This window comes from Semicossyphus pulcher, unplaced genomic scaffold, assembly GCF_022749685.1.
Source record: "Semicossyphus pulcher isolate SPU_LCO1_2020_fin unplaced genomic scaffold, fSemPul1.0.p SCAF_23, whole genome shotgun sequence".
Classification (NCBI taxonomy): domain Eukaryota; kingdom Metazoa; phylum Chordata; class Actinopteri; order Labriformes; family Labridae; genus Semicossyphus; species Semicossyphus pulcher.
This window is the reverse complement of record NW_027211697.1, coordinates 11868806-11892551: the sequence shown is the minus strand read 5'-3', so window position 1 is coordinate 11892551 and position 23746 is coordinate 11868806. Positions and strand designations below refer to the sequence as shown.

Genomic DNA, 23746 nt, shown 5'->3' with positions numbered 1-23746 from the left:
AATGTGCATTAATCCCCCTCAGGGCTTTAAAGTGGGTTTCAATCACTGACAGTCAAATAGTGATCAGAGATTCTTTTGTTCATGTTTTGGTTTGAAGTTGAGCTCCTGTTTTATTCGCTGATCCCCGACCTGTCTGCGGTCTTACTGTATCTGGTGCGTTTCATTTCCCCTCCCTGTGTAGTCTGCCTTGTTAAACCGCACACACTGAGGGTAGTTGGAGAGCAGCGGGGCTTTGCAGGCCCATAAGCCATGGCTTGATCCCTGACATATACAGACAGGGACTCCCAGCCATCTGTCCAGATGAGACAGTTGGATAGTCTCTCTCTTTCTCTCTCCCTCTCTCTCATTCTGACTCCATCGTGACTCGCACACTCACAGACACAGTTTACGGTGGTTCAGGGGGATTCTGTCATCTATCTCAAGGGTTGCCAGAGAGCTCTGGTTGTCACAGATAGTGACCTAGCCCACGGCTTCTCAGCTTCCCTCAAAGTCGTGCATTTAGATTCCGAACTCAAGGCCGCCGTTTCTGCCTGCGGGTTTTATTATGGACAGAAGGTCAGACAGCCAAGAAAGAGTGAGGGAGCTGAGGATAATTGGGGAGGAGAGGAGTATGTGAGATTAAACTGAAAGAGATAATTGGAAGCCGGAGAGCCGAACACTCTTTCTAAGAGAAATGGTAGTTAAACTAAATTAAGTCGCACACACGTTTGTAAGTAAGTTTTCAATTTTGAATGTAACGCAAGGACACTCTTCTTTAATCACACACTTTTTATTAACAAGCTCCTGAACTTTTCAGAACTGCATTTGACTGTCCCTCTGTATTATATTGCGTGCTCCGCCAGCACAGTGACAACATCCTCAAGAACAAGTAACGTCACACAAATGTTTGCCGACTGCAAAGGGAGTGCGTCTCTTTCTCGGCACTAATGGCTGTGAAAGGAAGCAGTGCTCCAATAAAAGGTGAAAAGAAGAGCACTTTAAAATAATTCAATGAGGGAGTAAAAAAGATTTTACACATGATTAAGGACGTTCAAAGTCCATCTGACATGTTCTTTAGAATGAGGCAAACGCTTGGTTAGAAGTGAAGTAAAAGTAAAAAAGAAGTACATTTAAGTGTTTGACTTTTTGTACAGTGAGGGTTCGAGTTTGATCCGAATCAAAGACCAAATCGTTACAAAGTTGCATTTTGCCTCGAGTTCGGTTTGTGTTCAGACGGCAGCTTTCACCAGCGGACCAAAAGTTTTGATGCGCGAGGAAACTGCTCTCTGATTGGTCAGAATGTCCACGTGGGAAAACTCCATTAAGTAGACAAAGCAAGAGAGCACACTGATCACTCACACTCAACATGATCGAAGACTTTCCTGTTTTGTTCTCGGAGTGTTTTACTTTTAACCGAAATTATTCCGCAGTTCAATTCTCTTTTAGTTTTTCACTGAACACTTTGGACACCTCTGTGTTCTCGTGCGTTTCCACAAGCATTTGTGAAATTGTTTGGTCAGCCCATGTTTCTATTTCCTTGTTGCTCTCCCAGGTCTGTCCTCTTCTCATCTCGCTGCGTGTCTCTGCAGAGTTTTATGGTTTGTTTCCTGTATTTGGTCCTACTTTAAGTCCGTTTACATTCTTACCAGAATAAAATCGGACCCTGGTTCGTTTGGAAACGGACCAAGATCTGTCTTTTCCAGCGGACCACGGTCCGGTCGTTTGGTCCGCACTAGAGTTTGATTCCGGTGTTCACACCACCTAAACAAATCGGTTCAATCCGACTAAACAAGGCTGGTGTGAACCTGCCCTTACAGTAATGGGTAGCAGTCAACAAGACACGTGGATTACTCTGGCCCTGCAGAGTTCCTGAGCCTCTGAATTCCTGTCATTTGCTTTGCTTACATGTAGCTAACGTAGCTGCATTCTACCTATCAATATTATTGAAACTGTCCGACCGGTAGAAAGATGAGTCGCCTTTCTCCTCTCCCCTGCAGATGTCCCTTGGCTTACGTTATAGCTCTCCTCCTCCTGCTGTCAGTTGATTGATGACGTTCATTCTTGTTGTGTTTTGTGAAATGCTGACGGCTTTGACCTTCAAGGCCACCACACTGAGAAGCCTTTAATGCTTTCTTGAGGTGCTGGCAAAATTGGCCAAAAAACCCCCACAGAGGTTGGAAGTATTCGAAATCTGTTTTTGTCTACAAGAGGACATACCAATACAAAGAGAGACAAAGTTACATACAAAGATATGTTTATTTAAGCATAAACATGCTTTTTAAAAGATCAGCACAGGCTTCCTACACCTGGCAAAATAAACGAATAATGAGGTTACAGTAGAACAGACATTCAGCGCTCTGAGCGAGCTGTGCTGTGACAGGTTGATTTATTTAAACATAAACATACCTCCACCTGTCTGTTACGCTGGAGGTGAGAATCTCTCTCTCTCTCTCACTCCGGCCGGGCAGGGATTTTATTTATCCGGCATCATTACCACATGGTTGTTGTAGTAGCTCGTTTCAGCTAGAATAAAGTGAACTATTAACATATTGTATAAAGTGACGGTGTGATGCATTCAAAGACGCTCCGTAACCAGGAGAGTGCAGACATACAGGAACACGCGGGAGCTCCGAAGACCGCTGCAGTAGTGCTGATTTCTGATATCCTTTTTTTTAAACCAATTCGGTTATATATTCTACGACTACTCCAGCCCCAAGCTCTTACCTGCAGTTTAATACTGATACATGTTGTTCCATTATACCGTGCACTTACCACACACCTTCCAGCCAATCAGAATAGAGATATCTCAGTCGTCGTGGTGTCAAGTGTCTCATCTCTGAAGGACGAATCGCTATAAACTCGTACATTCTTTGGTGCATCTCTCCCATACTGGATGGGAATGTAAAGTATGTTGAAATATTGATGCATCATATCTTTAATGCAGGTCATTAATGAATCACATGACCCCGTGCGGCCCCCTCCTCTGATGAAAGATCAATCAATGGATACTTGCACCTCTACACTCCCACATGCTGAACACTTGATGCTGCAGGAAGCTGATCACTCATCGTCTTTCTTCACATTAATTCCATCTCTCTCCGACCTCATGAGCATCTAATAACTTTGAAAGTGAAGCACCGACTCGGCTCCTCATCCATCTTCTTCGAGTCACGTCTCTTTTTTTTTTCCCCCCAGCATTCTTATGTTAATATCGCCCATACTGCTTCCCACACAGGCAGATAACTCGCCTTCTCCCTCCCGGCTATGCCTCACCCTGCGTGTTGAAAATAGCTGAGGCTAGAACACAACTTGTGTAACATTGATTTGAAATTCAATCTAGACAGCTACCTCTGGGCCCTGGGCCGATTCTCAGATCCCTCTCTCCGATATCAACGCTGGAGGACGCAAAAGAAGCGGCGTGCATGGAGGAAAATAAGGAGACATAGACAGGACTACACAAAAGTGTATGAGCAGAGTATGCAGCAGGTGTAATGACACAGCTTCTACATGCACTGCTGCTGATAGACAAGCGTCCTCTGACACAAATCACCCGGCTGAAGAGGTTTTATCTCACAAATCTTTTATCCCACCCTCCATCCTTCCGCCTGTCTGTCACCTTGAGAGTCGGTGAGTGCTCGGCAAGGTGCCACTTACACCAAGAGTCCTGAATAAATCGCACTGATCACTTTTTGCTCCGAAACCCTCATACGCACACGACTCCCGGCGGACTAGCCCAGAGTAGATGAGTCATACTGTGGCGCCTGGAGCAGGAACAATGAGATGGTTTTTTTGGCTGTAAAGAAAAAAAATGCAGAAGAGGAAATAACGAAAAGGTGGTTGGTGGGAAAAATTGGATGGGGAGGAGAAGATGAAGGACGCAAACGCGGAGATGGGTTCAATAGAGTGAATGAAAAAGAGGGAGAAGCGGAGGAGGGAAGCTGCAGGACGCTGGGTAATTGGTGTTAAGTGGGGTCAGGCTGGCGCGAGGGAATTTCATTCGGCTGCACGGTGACCAAACAGAATTGGAAAATCAAGGCAGGTAGAAAAAATTAAGCAGGGTCTGATATTCCTTGGACGTACAGAACCCAACAGTCAAAACATTTTGCACACACACAGACACACACGGGACGGAGGGCCAGACAGAGACAAAGATGCTTGTCAGTGGGGGGCTGAAATCTGCTGTGGATTACCAATAGATGACAGATCTCTCTCTCTCTCTCTCTCTCTCTCTCTCTCTCTCTCATTGTCTACTTTAGATCAGCAGGATACCATTATCGCACGAGGTCAGCGGGAGAATTAGGGCTGCCCCCCCTCCACGATTTAAGAGTTTCCTAGTTGACGAGTCGTTGCTCTTTTATTGTGATGATAAAATATATAACCTGTGCAGCGTCAGGAAACTGTTTGAGTTCCAAGGCTGAAACATACAGTTTTGAGTAACATTGATAACACTGTGATAAATACAAACACCTTTAAAGTGTACATTTATATAATATACCGTAAAATCCGGAATGTAAGACGTTCAACGTTCAAGTTATTTCAACACTATTTCAATTTATTTTCATTTGAAACACAAAACAAGCACAAAATCAGAGCCTACAATCTGTTTTACACATGTTGAGTTTGCAGTCCTGCTAGGTGCGTTCGCCATGTAAGGATGGCGGCTGCACTGGCGACCATGACGGTGCGTGTCCGTGACAAAATCAGCACTGCGGCATATTGTAAACGGGAGACGTTGTAGTGGCTTGGACCCGGAAACGGTTCAATGCAGAGACGTGAGGTCACCACTTAACAACCGGAGAGCGCCAAATACTGTAACACGAAAAAATACCCCTCTGTGCATTTTATACTGGTATATTGGTCGCGCCGGTGTATAGGACGCAGCCCGCTCGTTAGGTATTAAAAGTGTGTCTTATACACCAAATTTTACAGTACGTGAAACATGCGTACAAGAAGCCAGCCGCCTGCTCATGACAAAAGAGGTGACCTTAATGATTCTGAATGTGTCGGAAAAAACAGCTAGGAGAGTGAAAAATACTTGACATCATCCCTACCTAGCCTCGGTTTGGTTGGCTTTAGCATGTAGCTGCTAACTAGCTAACTACGTCGTAATAACGTTGCATAAAACAGCTGCTTTATCCAATCTGACACGATACGCTCTGTACTTGAACGTGAGCTTATCTGGACGCTTTCTGCCGATTTCTTTTTGTTTTTCTGCGACTACCTGATCAATATAAACATCGCAGACTTTAGGTCGACTGCTCGGGGGAAGCCCTGAACTCTACTACATCTACAGTCAGCATGAACCTTTCCTCTCATTGTCCAAAAGGTGACATGGAGCTGCGTTAGCACGTTGAATTACTCTAACCGGGTTTCTCTTTGCTGCCCTCTGTCTGTCACTAACATGTGTCATAGTGTGTGTGTGTGTGTTAGAGAGAAAGCGCAAGAAAGAAAAGAGGAGTGTGTCTGCAGAGTCTGGGCCACAGCTGTTGTTGTGTTGCCCCCCCTCCCTCTCCCATCCCTCTAATATCACCCTCCACTGTGCAGGTCTAAGCTCATGAAAGAGCATTAAAACTGCCGAGTCAGCGCAAACAGAGTCCACAGAGGCAAGCAGTTCGGCTTCATCACTTCTCACACATGCACACACACGCACAAGCACACACCAGAAGATTCAGCTGAACTACAGTAGGTTTGCAGAAGCTTAATCAGAGTCCTCTTCAGATAAAGGGCCTTTTATTATCAAGGACACTCACTCATGATGAGGGTGTGTGTGTGTGTGTGTGTGTGTGTGTGTGTGTGTGTGACTGTGAGGGGAGATTTGTGATTTTTTTTTTTAATATGATTGCATGTGTGTGCGTGTTTGTGTTCGTGCATTATGGCTTTGCACATCACAAACCTGCTACTGCCCGCATTCAAACTTCCAAGGAGCTTCCTCCCTGACAGGAAATTGAATCCCCGTCAGTCAGGTTTACGTGTTTACGCATTTTACACGGTGGGTAGTGAAATCGTGGCGGGGGGGGGGAATACATGGTGGAATATCTTGTAAGGAAAGACGTCGTTATGGCAACCGGCCTGAATACAGTTTTCCTCTGAGGTTCTCGAGGGAGGAACAACCTTCAACTTTTGCCTCGCTCTTGCTTTCTGACTTCATATGCAGAGTGTCTTTATTTGAATAAAAGCTGTTATTGTGCACGACTGATGGAGACGAAAAGCCTCCGCTTCACCCCTCAGTGTTAGCTTCCTTTTGTGCCGCTCAGCCTTTTTAGCGGCGCTGATTATCTATACATGATAAGGTGCTTTGATAACGGCGTGTTTGACTGATAATAAGGTGCGTCACAGGTGCAACGAGTGCTCCGGCTTTTAAAGGTCACCTTTTAAAACTTCCTCTCCTCTACATCTGCTCAGTGTATCTTTTGTCTGCCGTCTAGCGCCCTGAAAATAAAAACACCATCAGTCCCTTCCTCCTCAAAGGGATAGCAAAAGCAGCAATTGATTTACGGCTAAATGGCCGCTTCCCTGACACGTCGATGAATAGGAGGACAGCTTATTTTGTGTTGTCAGAGGTTCGGCTTTTCAAGGAAATTGGAAGAGAAGGAGGAAGGAGCACCGCTGCACCGTAAAGTCCAAGACTGAGGAGGGGAGAGCGGGAGGGGATACAGCAAGTGGCAGCATGTCTGAGTGTGTGTGTGTGAGAGGTTTAGCTGACTGTGTGCAAGCGGAGCAGCTGCAGCAGGTTAATGCCAGGTGTGTGTGCGTGTGTGTGAGGAAGAGAAAGCAAGTGTGGAGGGATAATATCCCGCTGCCAGACAGACAGAGAGGAGAGACAGACAGACACAAAGAGGCTTCTAGCAGTTCCTGACTCAGATCCATGGCTGGGTTGGCAGGGATTCACATCTCTTGGATGTGTGTGAGTGTGTGTATATGTGTGTTTGCTGGGAGGAACTGCAGGATGTGAGCAAGAATCTCATCCAGCTTCCCCTCAGCAGCCGTGTCCACGCAGGCTTCGGTCTCGTGCGTCAGCTGCTGTCCTAGAGATCGATGCAGACGCCGAGATGAGTTTCACCCTGCAGGAGACGGAGGAGCTGATGAAAGCCGAAGAGATTTGCAAAGACGGGAGCAGAAATGTCTCAAACCGAGAGACGGCACTCTGAAAAACTTCTGATTCACAGAAACACTGAGATATTGCTTTGAACTGAACTTTTGATGTCTTTGTGAGGAGACTGTGTCGATCATCATCCTCTTCCTGATGAGTCCGTACTCAAGCCCCACGTTTGAACCGATCTCTTCCACGTCAGCTTCCTAATATGTTTACTGAAATCACAAAGAACTGGATGGCCTTGACTAAAACTTCATCCTGCTGATGTGTTCCTTACCTCTATCTTCCAGGCAGACCCGGGAGCAGGAAACCCCTCCAGACTTCTTCTACTTCTCCGACTTTGAGAGGCACAACGCTGAGATCGCAGCTTTCCACTTGGACAGGTGAGTTTTGCCTTTTTAAAAAAAAGCCCCAACTCTGTTGTGCTGAGATTTCTTTGTGACTCATCCGTTTCACTTCCCCAGTTTGATCAAATCATCCTTCACGGTCTGTTTGGGTTAGAACGACAGGTCACACGAGTTCGTTCGCACAGACAGCAGACTCTTTAGCCCGTTTATAACCCGGAGGTGTGCCATAATGCACTTAAGCTGTGAAAATGTGAATGGGATTTAGCACACGGGGGATTAGATAACGCACAGAGCACTCGGATCATCTTAACTTGCTGCTGAGTAGATTGATTCCCACATGATCCCTTTGCTCTAACACTGAGAGGAGGAGTCAAATCTGATAGTTTGGGAGTCTGACAGAGGATGATTAATGCTTTGCTAATCTCTATTTACAGATTCCACATAGAAATGTAGCTCTGTAGCGGGGACGTGACAAATCACGTATCAGCAGGCTGCGCAGGAAGACAGCAAAAGCAGGAACAACGTAACGCACCATTAATGACATCCCGGCCCCCATCAGCGCCTATCTGACGATGATTCAGCTTCTTATTAACCTCTTTAAACAGACATCTGCTGAAAGTTCAGCTAACAATCTGTTCTAGATCTTAAATTCAACTTGAGATAAATTCCCCTGACGCTGTGTCACGAAAGCCGTTCAGCGTTCAGATTTCCCGACTTCCTCTAATGCATCAGAAACGATCGATCCGACCTCCGTTCAACAAACGAGCATTTTAAAAGTAGTTTTCTTCTCCTCTTGAGGACAGACCTGACAGAGCTTCATTTACACTCGTTACTAATCTGCATCATGATGTTGAAATTTCAGCAAAGGTAAGACCTGTTAATTAAATTCAATCACAAGAAAAACAGGTTATTTATCTGTAAACAATGCAGCCCAGTCTTGACCGGAAGCCGTTTATGCTAACCGCTGGCTACACGCTCGGCATGTTCGCCGTTGTCCCCAGAGGCTATATGCTCGTCAAACAATAGCTGGGCTTCCGGTCTGCTGAGGTGTGCTCATAAACACACACTCTTGCTCTCTGGTCAGTGACCTCAGATGCACGTGTTTGCGTGGGCAGGAAGAAGCAGACAAACAGGAAATTACAGGCACGCCATCTCTACCGGGACGTGGTTTTAGAGGGGCGAATTACAGCCCAGCTGCCCGACCACAGCAGCCTCTGGAAACCAGTCTGAGCTATTACTAATTTATAGCTTCATATTGACTCAGGGCCGCAGAGTAGGAGGATGTTGTGCACTAAAACTTTCTTTAATTTGATTTCTTTTTGTAGATAATTGTGATGAAATGTTTTAAAATATCCTGAAGATTTTAGAGGAAGGCAGCATCACTGCTTTCCAGTAATTACTTTGATATCTCGGGGGTTGTTTTTATTCTCTGCTCTTTGCTAGTGCTCTATATTACCATCTGTTGTGACTCAGGGGAAGAGTGCGCACAAATAGACTCCCACAGACACACACACACACACAGGTGCTCCTTTGTCTCCAGGGCCCGACATGACGGTGCAGTTTGTTGCTCCTGAATGCTGTCCTCTGTGGGCTAAAGTTTCGCCAACTGTGTTGCTCGCAGACAGTCTGTGTGTGTGTGTCTGTGCGTCTGCTCCCAGGAGGCTTAGTTTTAGTCCCCATGTTCTGGGTCATTTGAATTGCAAACACACACAGAGGCAGGGTAATAAGGGGCTGAATAGGTATAGTGTTCTGACATTAGGAGCATTAGAATGAGAAGACAGGCGGAGAAAGAATGGGAGCGAGAGTGGAGTAAACACACGATGTACTGTGTAAATACAGACAGACAGTTAGAATGGATTGAGACTGAGATAGTAGAACATTGTCCCTCTGTGTTTGAACGCTGGATGACTGTAAGTGCTGCTTTTGATGTTGCTCACAAACGCAGGTAATCGATGTAAAGATGATGAGTTATTGAACATCTTGTGTGCTGAAGTGATACAGATCAAGTCTTCTTGAGAAATTATCCCGATTCATTTAAAAATAATCGACACATACCGAGACAGATATGTCCGCTGCTGAATATGTCCACATATTTATAGGGAAGCATTCGGGTAACGAGGGAAAGGGAAAGTAATGCGAGCAAGAAGGTGCAGAGATCAAGACACTGGGTCAGCAGCTGTGCAGGACCTCGTAGCACTCCTGGCTGGCTCACTGTGGATTTAAATCTGCCCCATCTGGTGCACCATGGGAGAGTAAGATGAAGGCTGCTGTGTAGCTGCATTGCTTTGGGGTGAATTCATTGTTTAATCACTTTCCAATCTGCCTCTCTGGCAGTGAAAGTCTGCAGAACTTCACAAGAGCAAGTTTTTCCAATTCATTGTGCCAATAAAACGCTTACACTGCCCTTATCTCTCTTCCTCTGCAGGATCCTTGACTTCCGGAGGGTGCCCCCGGTGGCAGGACGACTTGTCAACATGACGAGGGAGATCAGAGACGTGACGCGCGATAAGAAGCTGTGGAGGACCTTCTTCATCTCTCCAGGTAGAAACTCTGCTAGCCTCAGCAGCTTGGCACACTGAAGCAGCTGCTTGGCAGATATACTCGTCCTGTTTGGAATGAGACACCAAACACCTGTATGTCACCGGCTACCGCTTTAAGTAAGCTGAGTGATGTATTAGGTGGGTTATGTGCCGAGTGTAGTATGTCCTGGGCTGCTCTTCAAGACCGTTAAAATGGCAGGAATGTGTTGTAGCATGTGCGATGATGGATAAAGCCTTAAGTAAAAGTCACCACAAGGTGGCACGGTAGGTCAGCTTATTATGAATGAAAGCTCTACCAAGACAGAGACTTGTGTTTTTAACTGAACAAAATACTACAATTCAATCAAACGAAAACTATATAACAAGTAACAACGTTTTAAAATCCAAATTAATTAGATTTAAGTCATGTTGATAGATAAACAGTGTGTTTGCTAGATCATGCTTCGAAACTGACATTAAGAATCAAGATTTTATAACAGCCCTGTGATTGATGACGATCAGTCCAATGACAGCTGGGATGGGCTTCAGCCAACCCCGAACAGGATCATCAGTATAGTTGATGGATGGATATTATAACAGTGACTGAAATAACAATAGTGTGATTCACAGCAGGTAAATGTATGTGTCAAAAGAATGATGATGCAAAGCAGGTCATGTGTCATATACGAGTACTTGTCAGGGTGCATCAAAAAAGATGACTTTTCAAACTTATCATTGGTGAACAATTAAAGCAGTAATCTCGAAGATCTCATTTTCGTTCTCTTTGGCGCCACCTATGGCGATAAACTGGAGCACATATCCAGACAGTGCTGCATGTGTGACGTCCACGGTTGGCTCCGGTTGTAACTCTTGATTTTCCTGGCTGACGGTCGCTTTCCTTTTTAGACTGTTTGCTTCATCTGAGCGTCGAGTTTGTTTCTTCTTCTTTGGATTTTCACTTCTTGTTGAAGTTGTATCTGTAGTCATCCATCTTTTCTTTGTTTGTTCAGCCATAGTAGATAACTGTTTACTTGCAACACTTGCAGAGAGCGGAAAAGCAGCCGCTTAGCTCCGCCTACCCTCTCTGGCAGACCAACCGCTGCTGGCTGATGGAAAACGCGTCACTAACTGGGTGCCGCTTGTGATTTTTTTTTGTCGCCACAGACACCCAGTGGGCCATAGGCTCAATCACCATTGTGTTGCCTCATTCAGCGATAGATAGAGACTTAACAGACATTTATTTAAATGAAAATCTTCAAGATTATTACTTCAAGCAAGGAATTAAACCGTTTTTTTTAACAAGGTTGACGAAGAGATAAGCTTCTAAGTACTGAAGAAACAAGGAATAAATTAGAGATGTGTATGAAGGAAAACCTCCACCAACCTGATTTTCTGTCTGAGTTGTCATGTTCTCCGCCGTGTCTTCATGTTTACTTCCTCATTCACATTCAGCAGAGAAAGTCAAACACATCAAACTGTCTGTCCTTCCTCTCCATCTCTACATCAGCCTGACTTCTTCTCTCTCCTCAGCCAACAATGTCTGCTTCTACGGCGAGTGCTCGTACTACTGCTCCACCGAGCACGCCCTGTGCGGTAAACCGGACCAGATCGAAGGCTCGCTTGCAGCCTTCCTGCCTGACCTGAACCTCGCCAAGCGCAAGACCTGGAGGAACCCCTGGAGACGCTCCTACCACAAACGCAAGAAAGCAGAGTAAGGAATGAAACGAGCACATCCGTGAACCTGTCAGCACACCATCCACCTCTCTGTCACTACACATGGTGTAATGCTTTAACATTCTGTATTCTCAGGTGGGAGGTGGACCAAGATTACTGTGACGAGGTGAAGCAGACTCCTCCGTATGACCGAGGCACTCGACTGCTGGACGTCATGGATATGACCATCTTTGACTTCTTGATGGGTAAGAGTCCAACAGATACATAAACTGCATATTTATGCCTTTTTTTAAACAAACAAATTAACTACAGTCCTCAAACTCCTTGTGCAGGTAACATGGATCGACATCATTATGAGACGTTTGAGAAGTTTGGAAATGACACCTTCATTATTCACCTGGACAACGGAAGAGGGTAAAGACATTAAAGTGTCAACAGACACGAAATCTGTGATCTCTTGTTAACAAAGTGTTTGCTTTGAAAAGCAGTTAAACATATTTTAAAGTATTATATGTTTATAAGCATCTGTTTAACATACAAACGCCATGTTTAAAACACGTCCTGCCTCTTTATCCCCACCCTGTGCAGGTTTGGAAAACACTCCCATGATGAGCTCTCTATCCTGGTCCCTCTCAGCCAGTGCTGCAGGTCAGTTCTTTATGTCCTCTCTGTTAGGGTGAGTGTGTCTTTGTTTCACTAGCGACAGGCCCTAAAGGACGCGAGTCCTTCAGTCAGCCCTGCTGTAAGCTCTTCCAACAGCAGAGCAAGAAATCTCAACGACTTGAGACACAGAGCCTTGAATCAGTATTCATCCTTGATCTTTTACAGTGTCGTGAACTGCATATTTAAAAGGATTTTATTGGGCTTCATGCAACGGGGAAACTCTAAATAATCCATTTTTTTTAACTAGTGAGGGAATCATTCAAAATTGTGTACAAATATAAATATGAAAAGCTTTGAGTGCTTTGCTGTGAAGCCCCTAACTTTTAAGTTAAAGGGCCAGTTCGCCGATTTTCAACCTCAGTCCTTTTAATGCTATTATGGGGAGCTAATGCCATTATGGTAGGAAAATATGCAATTTCACTCTGTGCCTTTGGAGGACGCTATCCGCTCACCAATGGGCCCTGGAAAACCTCCGCCAGACAACGTAAAGCACGTCATCTGGCGGAGGCCAGGGAGCTCGCTAAACTACACTTCCTCAGTCTAGGACGCCCGCCTCCGATGTCATGTCTCGTTCAGAATCGTCAGGTTTGAAATGTAGACTGCAGACCTGAAGAGTTTTTAGACGATCCACCGGTATATTCTCGTTGTGTTTCAGATTCTGTACCGCTCTGAGCCCTGCAGAAAAAACGGTAGCATTTCACTCCAGCGTCTCTCACTGGGCCGTTCCTTTTAGAGTGAGGGGCACAATGCATGCTGGGTGTTGTAGGAATGTAGAATGGGCAAAACCACATTGAATTTTTGTTTTACAAAAATAGAAATATAGAACAACAGATACAAACAAAAACACAAGGTTCATTCGATAAAGGTGCTTGAGTCCATGAGAATGAATCCAAATATTACAGAGCAGTCTTCCCAGTTTGTAGCTTATGACTGTGATCATACAGAGGGTGTAATTACGCTGCTCCAGGCTCGTTCATTGCATAGATAAATCATTGTTCTTAACATATATAGAATATAACGTCCCCACACTTTCTGAAACAATTCTTTTTTATCTATAAGAGTGTATGTTAATCTTTCCAAAGGTAAACATAAGGATCGTTCTTGGCAATGCTCGGTTTACCAATCTTTTTCCACGTTAAAGCTTTACCCTCTTTTTGCTTATAATAAACAAATGTTTATGAAGACTCGTTCATCACATATTATTCTCATCAGGGTATACGCCCCATAAAATAAACTTTGGTTCTAGCACTAGTCTAATTGACAAGATCTCCTGCACTGTTAGTCTAACCTCGTCCCAAAATTCCCTTAATTTTGAACAATGTACCCTACCACCTACGTTTGTACGACTTTCAATTTCAAATATTATCGCTTCTATCGATTACAGAGAACACCAGCTTTGACTGACGGGCTTTTTCCAGGGGCCAATAGCTCGTTTAAGTTGTGCATCCATCACATGTCTACATTCAAGACTGCTCTTGTTTGGGAGCCATCTGGTAAAAAAAAACCCAAATAAGACTACTTGAATTCCAGGTTTTAACTCTGTAGAATGAGGCAAATTCAAGGGTAGTGAATACTAGTGCGAGAAATATACTGTCACCTATAAATATCCAGAATGAGTTAAGTGATTTTTGTGTGGCGCTGCTCTCCTCAGCTTGAGCAAAAAATTCCACGACTAAAAGATGAATGTTCCCGAACGATGTAACGAAGCGTCACGACATTCGCCTCAGCCCTTTTTAAATCAAATAGCTACACAATACATTGCCATCGTTGTTGGAATATATACAGCAGTATTAGAGAGAAGTGTTAAAAATATCTACTTGTTTCCAGAGTGAGGAAATCCACCCACCTGCGCCTCCAGCTGTTGGCCAAAGAGGAGTACAAGCTGAGCTCGCTGATGGAGGAGTCTCTGCTCCGCGACAAACTGTCCCCCATCCTCATCGAGCGTCACCTCCAGGCCATGGACCGCAGGCTCCGGCTGGTGCTGCAGGTCCTGGCCGGCTGCATAGAGAAGGAAGGTTACGTTAATGTGGTGGAGGAAGATTTAGTCGGGGACACGGCCACCCACAAGAGCCCGGGACACAGGTAGTGAGGGCGAGACTCCAGGGTGACGGAGGCCGAGAGGGACACATGAAAATGGACCACGCCTGTGGCTGTTCGACCAATGGGAAAAAAAGTCCCACTTCCGATATCAAGCTGAATTCAGTGAATTCCAAGACTTGCCATTATTGCCTCTATGGAACCTGCTTTTCAGTGTTTGTATAGAAGAACGTGTCCACAGACACCACGAGAGACTGTGGCACACAGACTTCATTAGACACAGGTGTTGTGTGAGACATACAGGAGCCACTGCTGTGTTCACATTTAGTCCTGTTTGTTTCAGATACAGGGGGTTACAGTTTGTTTTATGTGTTTTATTCTATTACTACATAACCAAACTTACACTGACTGGGCAGCATATGGTCAGACAATAAGCTTTATTATCAGTTGTCACGATGTATGAGAAGGTAGAGGAAGTGTGTGTGTGAATTATTGTTTTCTTTTGGTACGAGACGTCTTCAGTTTCCACTTTTACAATCAGCAGGAAAAAACATACAACCAGGAGAACTTCCAAACAGTGTGTTCTGTTTATCTTATAAGCTTTTTGTCTGACATCAAACAGACTGAAAATGTTGTTGCATCTTTCTAAACAGCAAAAATCTGAGTAAATTTGATGCTGTACCTCAAACAGCACCTTCACTCTGCCTTATTCTTTTTGTTTTTTTATTTCCCGTCTCTCCGGCGAGTCTAGCTAGCTCTACGTGTAACGATACAACAGTGAATCAGATTTTCCAAACCAAATATTCCCTGCAAAGACTGGAGACCAGCGAGCTGGTTAGTGTTCATGAAACGGTTCGAATGCACTACCGTTCCTACATGCAGGTCTGAAACATTCACAGCTGTCTATTTATGCAATGAAAAAAGTAACAGTTTGTATGTTGATTCATTTTGATGAGATTTAATGTCCAAATGATATTTATTGGGAATGGGGGTGTTTTAATAAGTTCTAGGTTATGGTTTTGCTTTATATGTTGGGAAATATTTACCTTAGGTACATTAGCATTTGGATTCTATTTAAATTGACATTCCTCTGGGTACTGTTTTCATGTTCAGATGTTAGAGAAACAACAAAGCTATTTGCGTCTGGACATTAAGCGGTGCCGTGCGGTTTTTCCTCCTGAGAGTCCTGTGCACTGGCTAACCCGGTACCTGTGCAATGACAGAATACAGTACTTGAATGTTTTTGGGTTTGCAGTACAGGACAGGATTCAAAGAGCTACAAACGGCGGCTGGACTCAACTCTGAAAAGTGCTTTAGGGGGTGATAAAGAGGTTGGAATGCCTCATCCCGCTACAGGGGTACCTCTGGCACTGTTTTCATATTCTCAGTGTAAATACGTATAAATACTTTGAAGACGTGACGAGCTTCACCGCACAGTGATTTGCTTCTGTTTTCTGCTATTGCATTGTTACTGTGAAGATCTGTTTACTAAATGATTAAAGTGTGCAATAAAAGCAAAAGTGAGCACAAATCTTTTATTGTGTAGGCGCCTGCGGACGTGTGAGACTTCTCTTTCTTCACTGCGTGAATGCGAGGAGGTGATTGTGTATCTTTACTTAAGGTTGACCATCAAGAATATAATTAAAAGTTTGCGTTGACTTGAGAGCAAGGTAAAGTGGAAGAGTGTATCATGAGAAAACTACAGCCTGAACCGCTCACTCAACAAGCTCCATCCTGTGACATCTGCACTAGAGCCCGACCGATTTATCAGTCAGCTGATTTTATCCGCCGATATTAGCATATATATCTGTATCGGCCTATATATGCTCTGATATGCTCCGATATTAATATATGAATTTAAACAGAATATATAACACATTAAGACACCTGGCTTAGTATAAGGCAGTGTCATTATGTCTATTAACGAACAGATTGCTACAATTATTTACTGACACGTGGGTCATATAAGACAGAAAGAAATAACAGTTTCCACCTCACTCATGGTTACAAATATGAACCAGCACAACAATGACAGTTACCAATATATGTCATATGCAGAACCAATGTTCTCCACAGACAACAGAAATTATTATTGGTATTTTGGAAAATAAAACAGCCAACAACCTGAACTACTCAGTCAGCACAAGGCAGCAGGCATGATGGGAAATGAGGACAATCCCTATCGCTGGCAGATGTTGTATATATACAAATCGGCCGATATATCGTTATTGGAATTTTTACTCCGCAATATCGGTATCGGCAAAAATCCAGCATCAGTCGGGCTCTAACTACGTGCAACTGAACGTGAGGAAAATCTATAAAGCCGTGTATTAAATAATACAATTTTCTATTAATCTTCAGCATTCTTACCTTATGGAGATTTAACAGGCCATCAGGTGAAGAGGTAAGTCTCTCATGTTCCACAAAGTAACACGTAACTCTCGCAGTTGCACACCATCAAAGGTGAGTCAAACCTACTCACTTTATCCGAGTATGTATATTCATTTTGAGATACTTTGACCCCATGACTAATGACTTATGTTTTATTCAGGTATCAATAAAAGTATAAGTTATTCAATGCTCTGCCTAAAATTTTACATCGTGATTCTACAGTTTACAACAAACGTGTTCGTGCTAAAACACTGTGCTAACTTTGTCAAGCTTTACCTGTTCCTCTCTTCTTCACTTTTATTTAAAACTTAAAAATTCCACCTGTCTGCCTACAGTTTAAAGCGTAAGACCCATCTGCCTAAAAAACGTCCCTAAATCTGTCTGGTTTAGCTTTTCCAGACAACAAAATATGTAGCCTAGCATTAGCTTTCGCATGCATTCACGTGCTGCTTGGAGGTTTGTAGTTTCCAAGTTAGAAAGACGTTAAGATTTCGGTGCGTTCACGAGCTTTAAGAAGTAATGTTGAAGGTATGGGTGGAGAAATCAACGGTTAAAACTTAATACCATGTTTACATCACATGTTCGTAAATATGTATAGCCTATGTAAGACTTGAAATCATAAAAAAAGGTTCTTTTCCATGAACACATCTACTTCAGTCCACCATTTTTTAGGTAACATGACGTCAGATTTTTCTCCGAGTTTGTGAGTTGTTTCTAGAAGTGTGATTATTCCGACGCCGCGTGAGTGCAGGGTGAGAGACGGGCCAGCAAGACAGAGTGAGACCCGGCGCTGTCCATGGTCCTGAAGTGACACGTCGGTGCCGTCAGTGCCGTGCTCAGCACCACGGACAGCGCCGGTATCTTGTTGGAGGACCTGCACATTCAGGCAGCTGTGAGACTTATTTAAAATATCAAATGTAATAATTAACAGTCAATAATTTCAGGGATTATCGGCGCAGCTGTTGGTTTACACGACAGATAATTCCTACGTTATTGAACCTGAAAGGTGTACCTTATTCAACCAGAAGATGGCGCAAGTGTACCGCAGCTCTGATTGTTGCTCTTCAATAAGACGTTGTTACAGGTAAAATACACTAGGTGGCACTTGAGCCTCGTGGGCATGGGGAGAGGGTTACATGTTTGTCACAGGGATGACGGCATTTGTTGCCCTGAATACGTGTTACAGCAGAGTTATTTATACTTTCGATATATTTTTGAAAGCAATGTTTTTAGTTCATAACCTTCACACTGGCTGATGGACAGAGAGGCTACAGGCAGGCAGAGGACTTCAGTAAAAAAAATAAAAAGTTAAATAATTTCACAGTTTTTATTTATTTACTATTTGCTCGTGGAAAGAAAACATAAAGAACAGAAATGTTATTTGTGGTTTTAAACGGGTCTTAATATTAGTCAAGCATGATGCTGCACTTCAAAGCAATGACCACTGGGTTGTGCACTAGAGCTGTGCAACATAAAACTGAACGCACATTGTGAACTGGTTTGACTAAAGTGACCATAACACAACTTGTAGCCACTCGTGTTGTGGGGAACATAGAAGTCACATTCGGCTGTGTGTTGATAAAAGTTATGTTTTTTTAACGTGGCGTTTACTGTTTAGCATTTTTCCAACTCTAACTCAAACGTTTTTATTCCAGCAGACCTGTAAATATCCCCCCTCAGCCCTGACGCTGCTTACCCTCCACAGCAGACCACCCCGCAGTCCCTCATTCAGCAGCAGCCTCTCCTGCCTAGTAACAGTATCCAACACCACTGTCCTCCCGTCTCTATGGCAACAGAGCAGCAACCCCCTTCCTGGCCTGCCTCCCATTGATCCAAGGTGTGTGTGTGTGTGTGTGTGTGTGTGTGTGTGTGTGTGTGTGTGTGTGTGTGTGTGTGTGTACTCGAGTCCTCAACGACCCTGACCCTTACACACCTCCCCCAGTGAACTTGAAGTCTGCCTGATGTGGCTCATGCATGTCTTTAAATATTTACAGGTTTACGGAATATCCAACATAAATATTACAAAAATACTATAGAAATGTCACACGGCCACTTAAATCTATAAATGTAGACACTTCATCTTTTCAAACACTTCTAATAAGACACTGATATTAAAAGAATCCCGTTATTTTGGTAAGAAACGACCTGTTAAACGCCGCAGACACACTAAGAAGGCCTCTCCGTTCCCACTTTTTCTTGCGCTGCACAGAGAACATCTCTCCTGCTGATATATTAGAGTGCAAAACACACGAACAGCCAACATGCACGCACATTCACACAACCTGTACACACACACACACACACACTCACACACAAGCAGGCCTGTTCGCGCGTGTGCGTCCGAGCAGAGCAAGAGCGTATGGCGAGCCGAGATGAGAGGAGCTTTCAAACGCTCCTTCAGAGGCAGCCGTTTTTAACCCCTGTCCGTCTCGATTGATGTCAGCGCTGTGGGCAAAATCACGCTTCACTCAGATCCGCATTGATCAAAACAAATGCATCCCGGGGAGGATAGCTCACCGAAACCACTTGGGCGCGAGCACGTATATAGCTATGGGTAGCTTTTGCGCATGCATCTCATGGTGCTGATCTGCAAACTGTGTAATGCGCATCATCAGCATCTTTTTTTTTTATATAATATGACTGAGTTCCCTCCTTTAGGCCGATTGTTTCAAATCGAGCAGGGGCCAAGTTGTCAGTCAGAGCAACATCTTTCTGCGTTTCCTGCGCGTAAAACTGTCTGATTATTATTCTTACTGGGAACTTTACAAGCTTTGTGGAAGCAGCGTCCCTCTCTGAAAAGCCAAGCGGATCCACCTTGTTTTTCAGAGCAGCACCCCGGCAGTCAGCGTGCCTGTCGGAGCAGGCTCTGTGTCTGAACTCATGAATTATTAAAGAGACGACTATTTCGCGACTGCAGCTAAAATTAGGAATAGCCTTATGTTGGCTATAATTAGAAAGCAGATGGAAAGCGTTCATTTGTAACAGTGCAAGGAAGGTTTTTGACGTTTCCAGGTGAAGATGCTGTGTGTGTGTGTGTGTGTGTGTGTGTGTGTGTGTGTGTGTGTGTGTGTGTGTTTCCCGAGTGGCTTCAGCCTGCATGGCGACAGAGACAAAACTCCCCCCGTCTGTCGTCAAGGTCAGACGGAGGCGCATCATTTTGCGTCAGGAGCACCGGGAGAGAAATTAAACTCCAAATCAATTGCCCTTGAACCACTCTGTGTTTGTGTGATTGTGCGCGCGTGTGACTGACTGACAGACTGCCAGCTAATGCGCGTGCATGCACGGATTTGTTTATGAAAGTGAGAAAAGGCGGCTGAGGTTGTGTGCGCCGCTCATCAACGCGTCTGTCCACCCTTGCGTGTGTGTCTGCATGCCGGGAGCGATCACGGGCCAGCGCATACACGGCGGGGAGGAAGGGCTTGTAAACCTGATGAAACACCCTTGATTGCGCAGGAGAAATTCAGAATGACCGAGATACGCTACGCTCGGGCGGCTCGGTGCGTTGCGACAATCGCTCCTTCAGCACGACACAGCAAGTGAAAGAGAGGAGAGGAGAGGAGAGGAGAGGAGAGGAGAGGAGAGAGGATGCTAATTATTGACGCGCGCCTGAGCAAGCTGCCAGCAGCCCCTCATCTGTCAGTCAAGAGGAGGAGGAGAGGCGAGAGAGAAGGAGGATGGCTGAATGGGAGGAGAGTCACGGTCCCTCTCCCCCTCCTCCTCCTCCTCCCCCTTCTCCTCCCCCTCCCCTCCCCTTCCTCCTTATTTTCATTCATAGCACAATCAGAGACACACGCATACACATATCTCCCCCATGCAGAGACTGGCTCAGTCCCTTCTCCATCAAAAGACCAGTTCCTCTCGCTATCTCTCTCTCTCTCTCTCCACACACACACACGCACACACCTTCACATGGAGACAAACACACTCTGTGTTTTGTTATCTAATATTCTCATAAACACAGAAACACATTGCAGCCCCCATCATCTTTCCTATCACCGTCTTTCACACAAGGATTTTGGTCATCTGTTTTCCTACACACATAAAAAGACAATAAAAGTGTGTCTCAAACACACACACGCACACACACACACACACACACACACACACACAGAAGCAGTTGTGTTTCCAGACACACATGCAGCTTCCTCACCACCCACTCAGAGAGAGACGGAGGAAGAGAGAAAGTGCGGGAGGGAGGGAGGGAGGGAGGGAGAGCAAACCTGAGACAGAGAAGGGCTTTGAAGCTGCCGCTTGCCCTTTCTCTCTCCTGCCGGGTGCTCCTGAGCGCACGAGAGAGAGAGAGAGAGAGCGAGAGAAAGAGTGAGAGAGGTAGAGAGAGCGAGAGAAAGAGAGAGAGAGGGAGGCAAGGAGCAGGTGGTCCCATAGCTCAACCTCTCCTCTCCTTCCTCCCATCAGTACATCAGCAATCTCTCTCTCTCTCTCTCTGTCTCTCTCACCACAACCCTTCCAGCCCTGACACACACACACACACACACCCACGCAAACACACATGTAAACACACACATACACACCCACACACACGCTCAGCGCGATGGCAATCACTCTACACGCCCCCCTTCCACACTCCGTCTCCTTTACACACGCACACGCACACATTTGTGCGTGGTGGCTGTCGGACAGGCAGCTAGACTCCCCAGCAGAGGCTGCAGGACAAAGCACCCCAACGTCCCCCTCACCCGTCTCCCCCCCAACACCATCACCCCCCCACCCAGAGCTAATTCCATTATACATTCCTGACTGGAAGGAAGAGGGGCTGTCTTCTAATTGCTTTCTTATCCCCCTGAGTCCCCCTCACTTTCTCCTCCTCCTCCTCCTCCTCCTCTTCTCTCTCCTCCGCCACCCCCCCCCCCCCCCCCTCTCCCCCCTTCTGCTTTCAGCCCGCCCCTCGCCCTGCGTGCACTCAACATGGCAGCAGACAAGCAGAGGAGGGAGGTGAGCTAGAGAGCAGGAGAGAGAGAGAGAGAGGGAGAGAGACGCAGGCAGGCTGCTGCTATCAGGGAATACTGGTGCCATTTTCAGCATCGCAGGGTAAAAGGATTGAGCCTCGCCGCTGCACGCTCGGCTCGCCTCGGCTCGGCTCAGCTCGCCTCGGCCAGAATAGCTGAACTAGAGGGGGATTGGAAGGACAACAAAAGGAGGAGAGAACGGCTGACCCTTAACACAGGTACCGCTTTTCCCTCTCGCTTGTTTCTCCTGTGCAGCAGGATACAAGAGGAGCAGCAGTGTGCAGATGGAAGCGAGAGTGAGGGGGACTGGCAGAGGGGGCGTGTGTGTGCGCGTGTCTGTGTTTGTCAATGTGTACTTCTGTGTCTGCGTGTGCATGCAGAATAGAGGACAGCAGAGTCCCTCATGGGATTGCGTTCTATTTTCATTTGCTGGGTGCCTTTCATCGGGGAAGAACATTCGCCTCCCACACGCTCAAACACAAACACACACTCCCAGCACCAGACACCTGCCTCAACCCTTGTTTTCCTCCAGCATCTGTCCAAACAAGAGGCGCAAAAAATGAGCACAAATGCCGCGTCTGCCTGCAGTACACATGGACGACATGCTGCAGCCTCTCTGTTTGTCTCTGGTTTGTTTTTTTCCTCCCTCGCTGCGTTCAGCATCCTGAGCCCAAGGATGTGTTACGTAGTGCTATAACGGGACGCTATGTCAGAGCAGTGATGTGTCATAGCACGCTGTTTACTCTGCCTATTGCATAAGGACAAATCTGAAATACAGACACACAAACACTTATGAAACAAGCGATGAAGACACATTCTGCTTCTTCTAATCTGTGTTTACTTTATGTATATGTACATGTTGTATTCTACGAGGTACACAAGTTGGTGCATTGCCTAAATCATGCGATCAATCGGGACACCGAGCATCTCCTATGTAGTGTGTTAAAACGTATATGCTATTTTTAGCACGGCTTTGCCTCATATGTGCAGACAAGGATTTCATGCTGTACGTTATAGATGTATACCGGTCCTGTGTGTGTGTGTGCGTGTGTGTGAGAGAGAGAGAGAGAGAGAAGGACAGAGTGTGTGTGTGTGTATGTGCGTCACTTCAGAAGCGGCTTTACTACAGCGTGCCATTAAAAGATGTACTGAGACTGCAGTGTCACTGCTGACTGAAACTGATGCTACCAACAGCCTCGCTCGCCCGGAGGAGAGCGAGAGAGAGAGAGAGAGGGAGGTTTAAAAAAAAGTATGAAGGATGTGGAGACAGCCACGGCAATATGCGTTTATGTGCGTGCGTGTGTGTGTGTGTGTGTGTGGGAGAGAGAGAGCGAGAAGAAGAGCGCAACAGGGAGGAGGGGGGTGACGGCAGAGATAACACAGCGAGGGCGTAGAGAGGTGTCAGAGAGAGAAGACAGAGGTGAGATAGAGAATGGTGGTGGTGTGTGTGTTTGCGTGTGTGTGTGTGTGTCTAGAAAGACAGTGACAGTGTGTGCAAAAGCAGAGAGAATAAGAGCGGGAGAGGTAGAGTGATAAGTGGTGAAAGGAAGGAAGAATATATGAATGGAAGATGAGAGACTGATCCCCTATAGCAATGCAGCGACACGGCCGCCGTCAACACGTAAACATAAACATCTGCACTGGGATAAATGTGTGTGCGCGCGCATGTGTGTGTGGACTCCTATACGCTTGCACACAGACCCTGTAAATGAGTGTTTGCATGCAGGTAAAATACGTGAACATTAAACGTTGGATTTGTGGTATGAAAGTAGAAATTTATGTGTGTAAATCTCTTTGTTATGTTTTCAGCTGACGTCTACGGTTTGAGCTGTGCGTGTGTGTGCGTTTGTGTGTCTCTGTGTGTGTGTGTAAAAGCAATATTTCTGCAGTCAAAAGAAATAGATAAGACAAGAGCCAGCCCACTGGTTTGGCACAGCGTGGCATGGCACGGAAACGTATCTTGAATACACAATTGCTGCTACAGACAACAAGGGGCTGGTGCACGCAAACACACGCACACACACACACACACATACTTAAAGTCTGCTCTCTTCCTCCTCCTGACTTTTTCTCCTT

General features: G+C 45.4%; 1 protein-coding gene across 1 annotated transcript in view; it reads left to right on the top strand.

Moving 5' to 3' along the window:
- Window positions 1–15865, top strand: part of fam20ca (FAM20C golgi associated secretory pathway kinase a) — a 44072-nt gene extending 28207 nt beyond the window's left edge. Inside the window, exons 4-10 of the mRNA XM_069674214.1 lie at window positions 7363–7455; window positions 9845–9960; window positions 11469–11649; window positions 11748–11857; window positions 11945–12026; window positions 12201–12260; window positions 14103–15865. Coding sequence (XP_069530315.1) covers window positions 7363–7455; window positions 9845–9960; window positions 11469–11649; window positions 11748–11857; window positions 11945–12026; window positions 12201–12260; window positions 14103–14361 — 901 coding nt within the window. The 3' untranslated portion in view covers window positions 14362–15865. The remainder of the gene's footprint in view (window positions 1–7362; window positions 7456–9844; window positions 9961–11468; window positions 11650–11747; window positions 11858–11944; window positions 12027–12200; window positions 12261–14102) is intronic.
- The last annotated feature ends 7881 nt before the right edge of the window (window positions 15866–23746 follow it).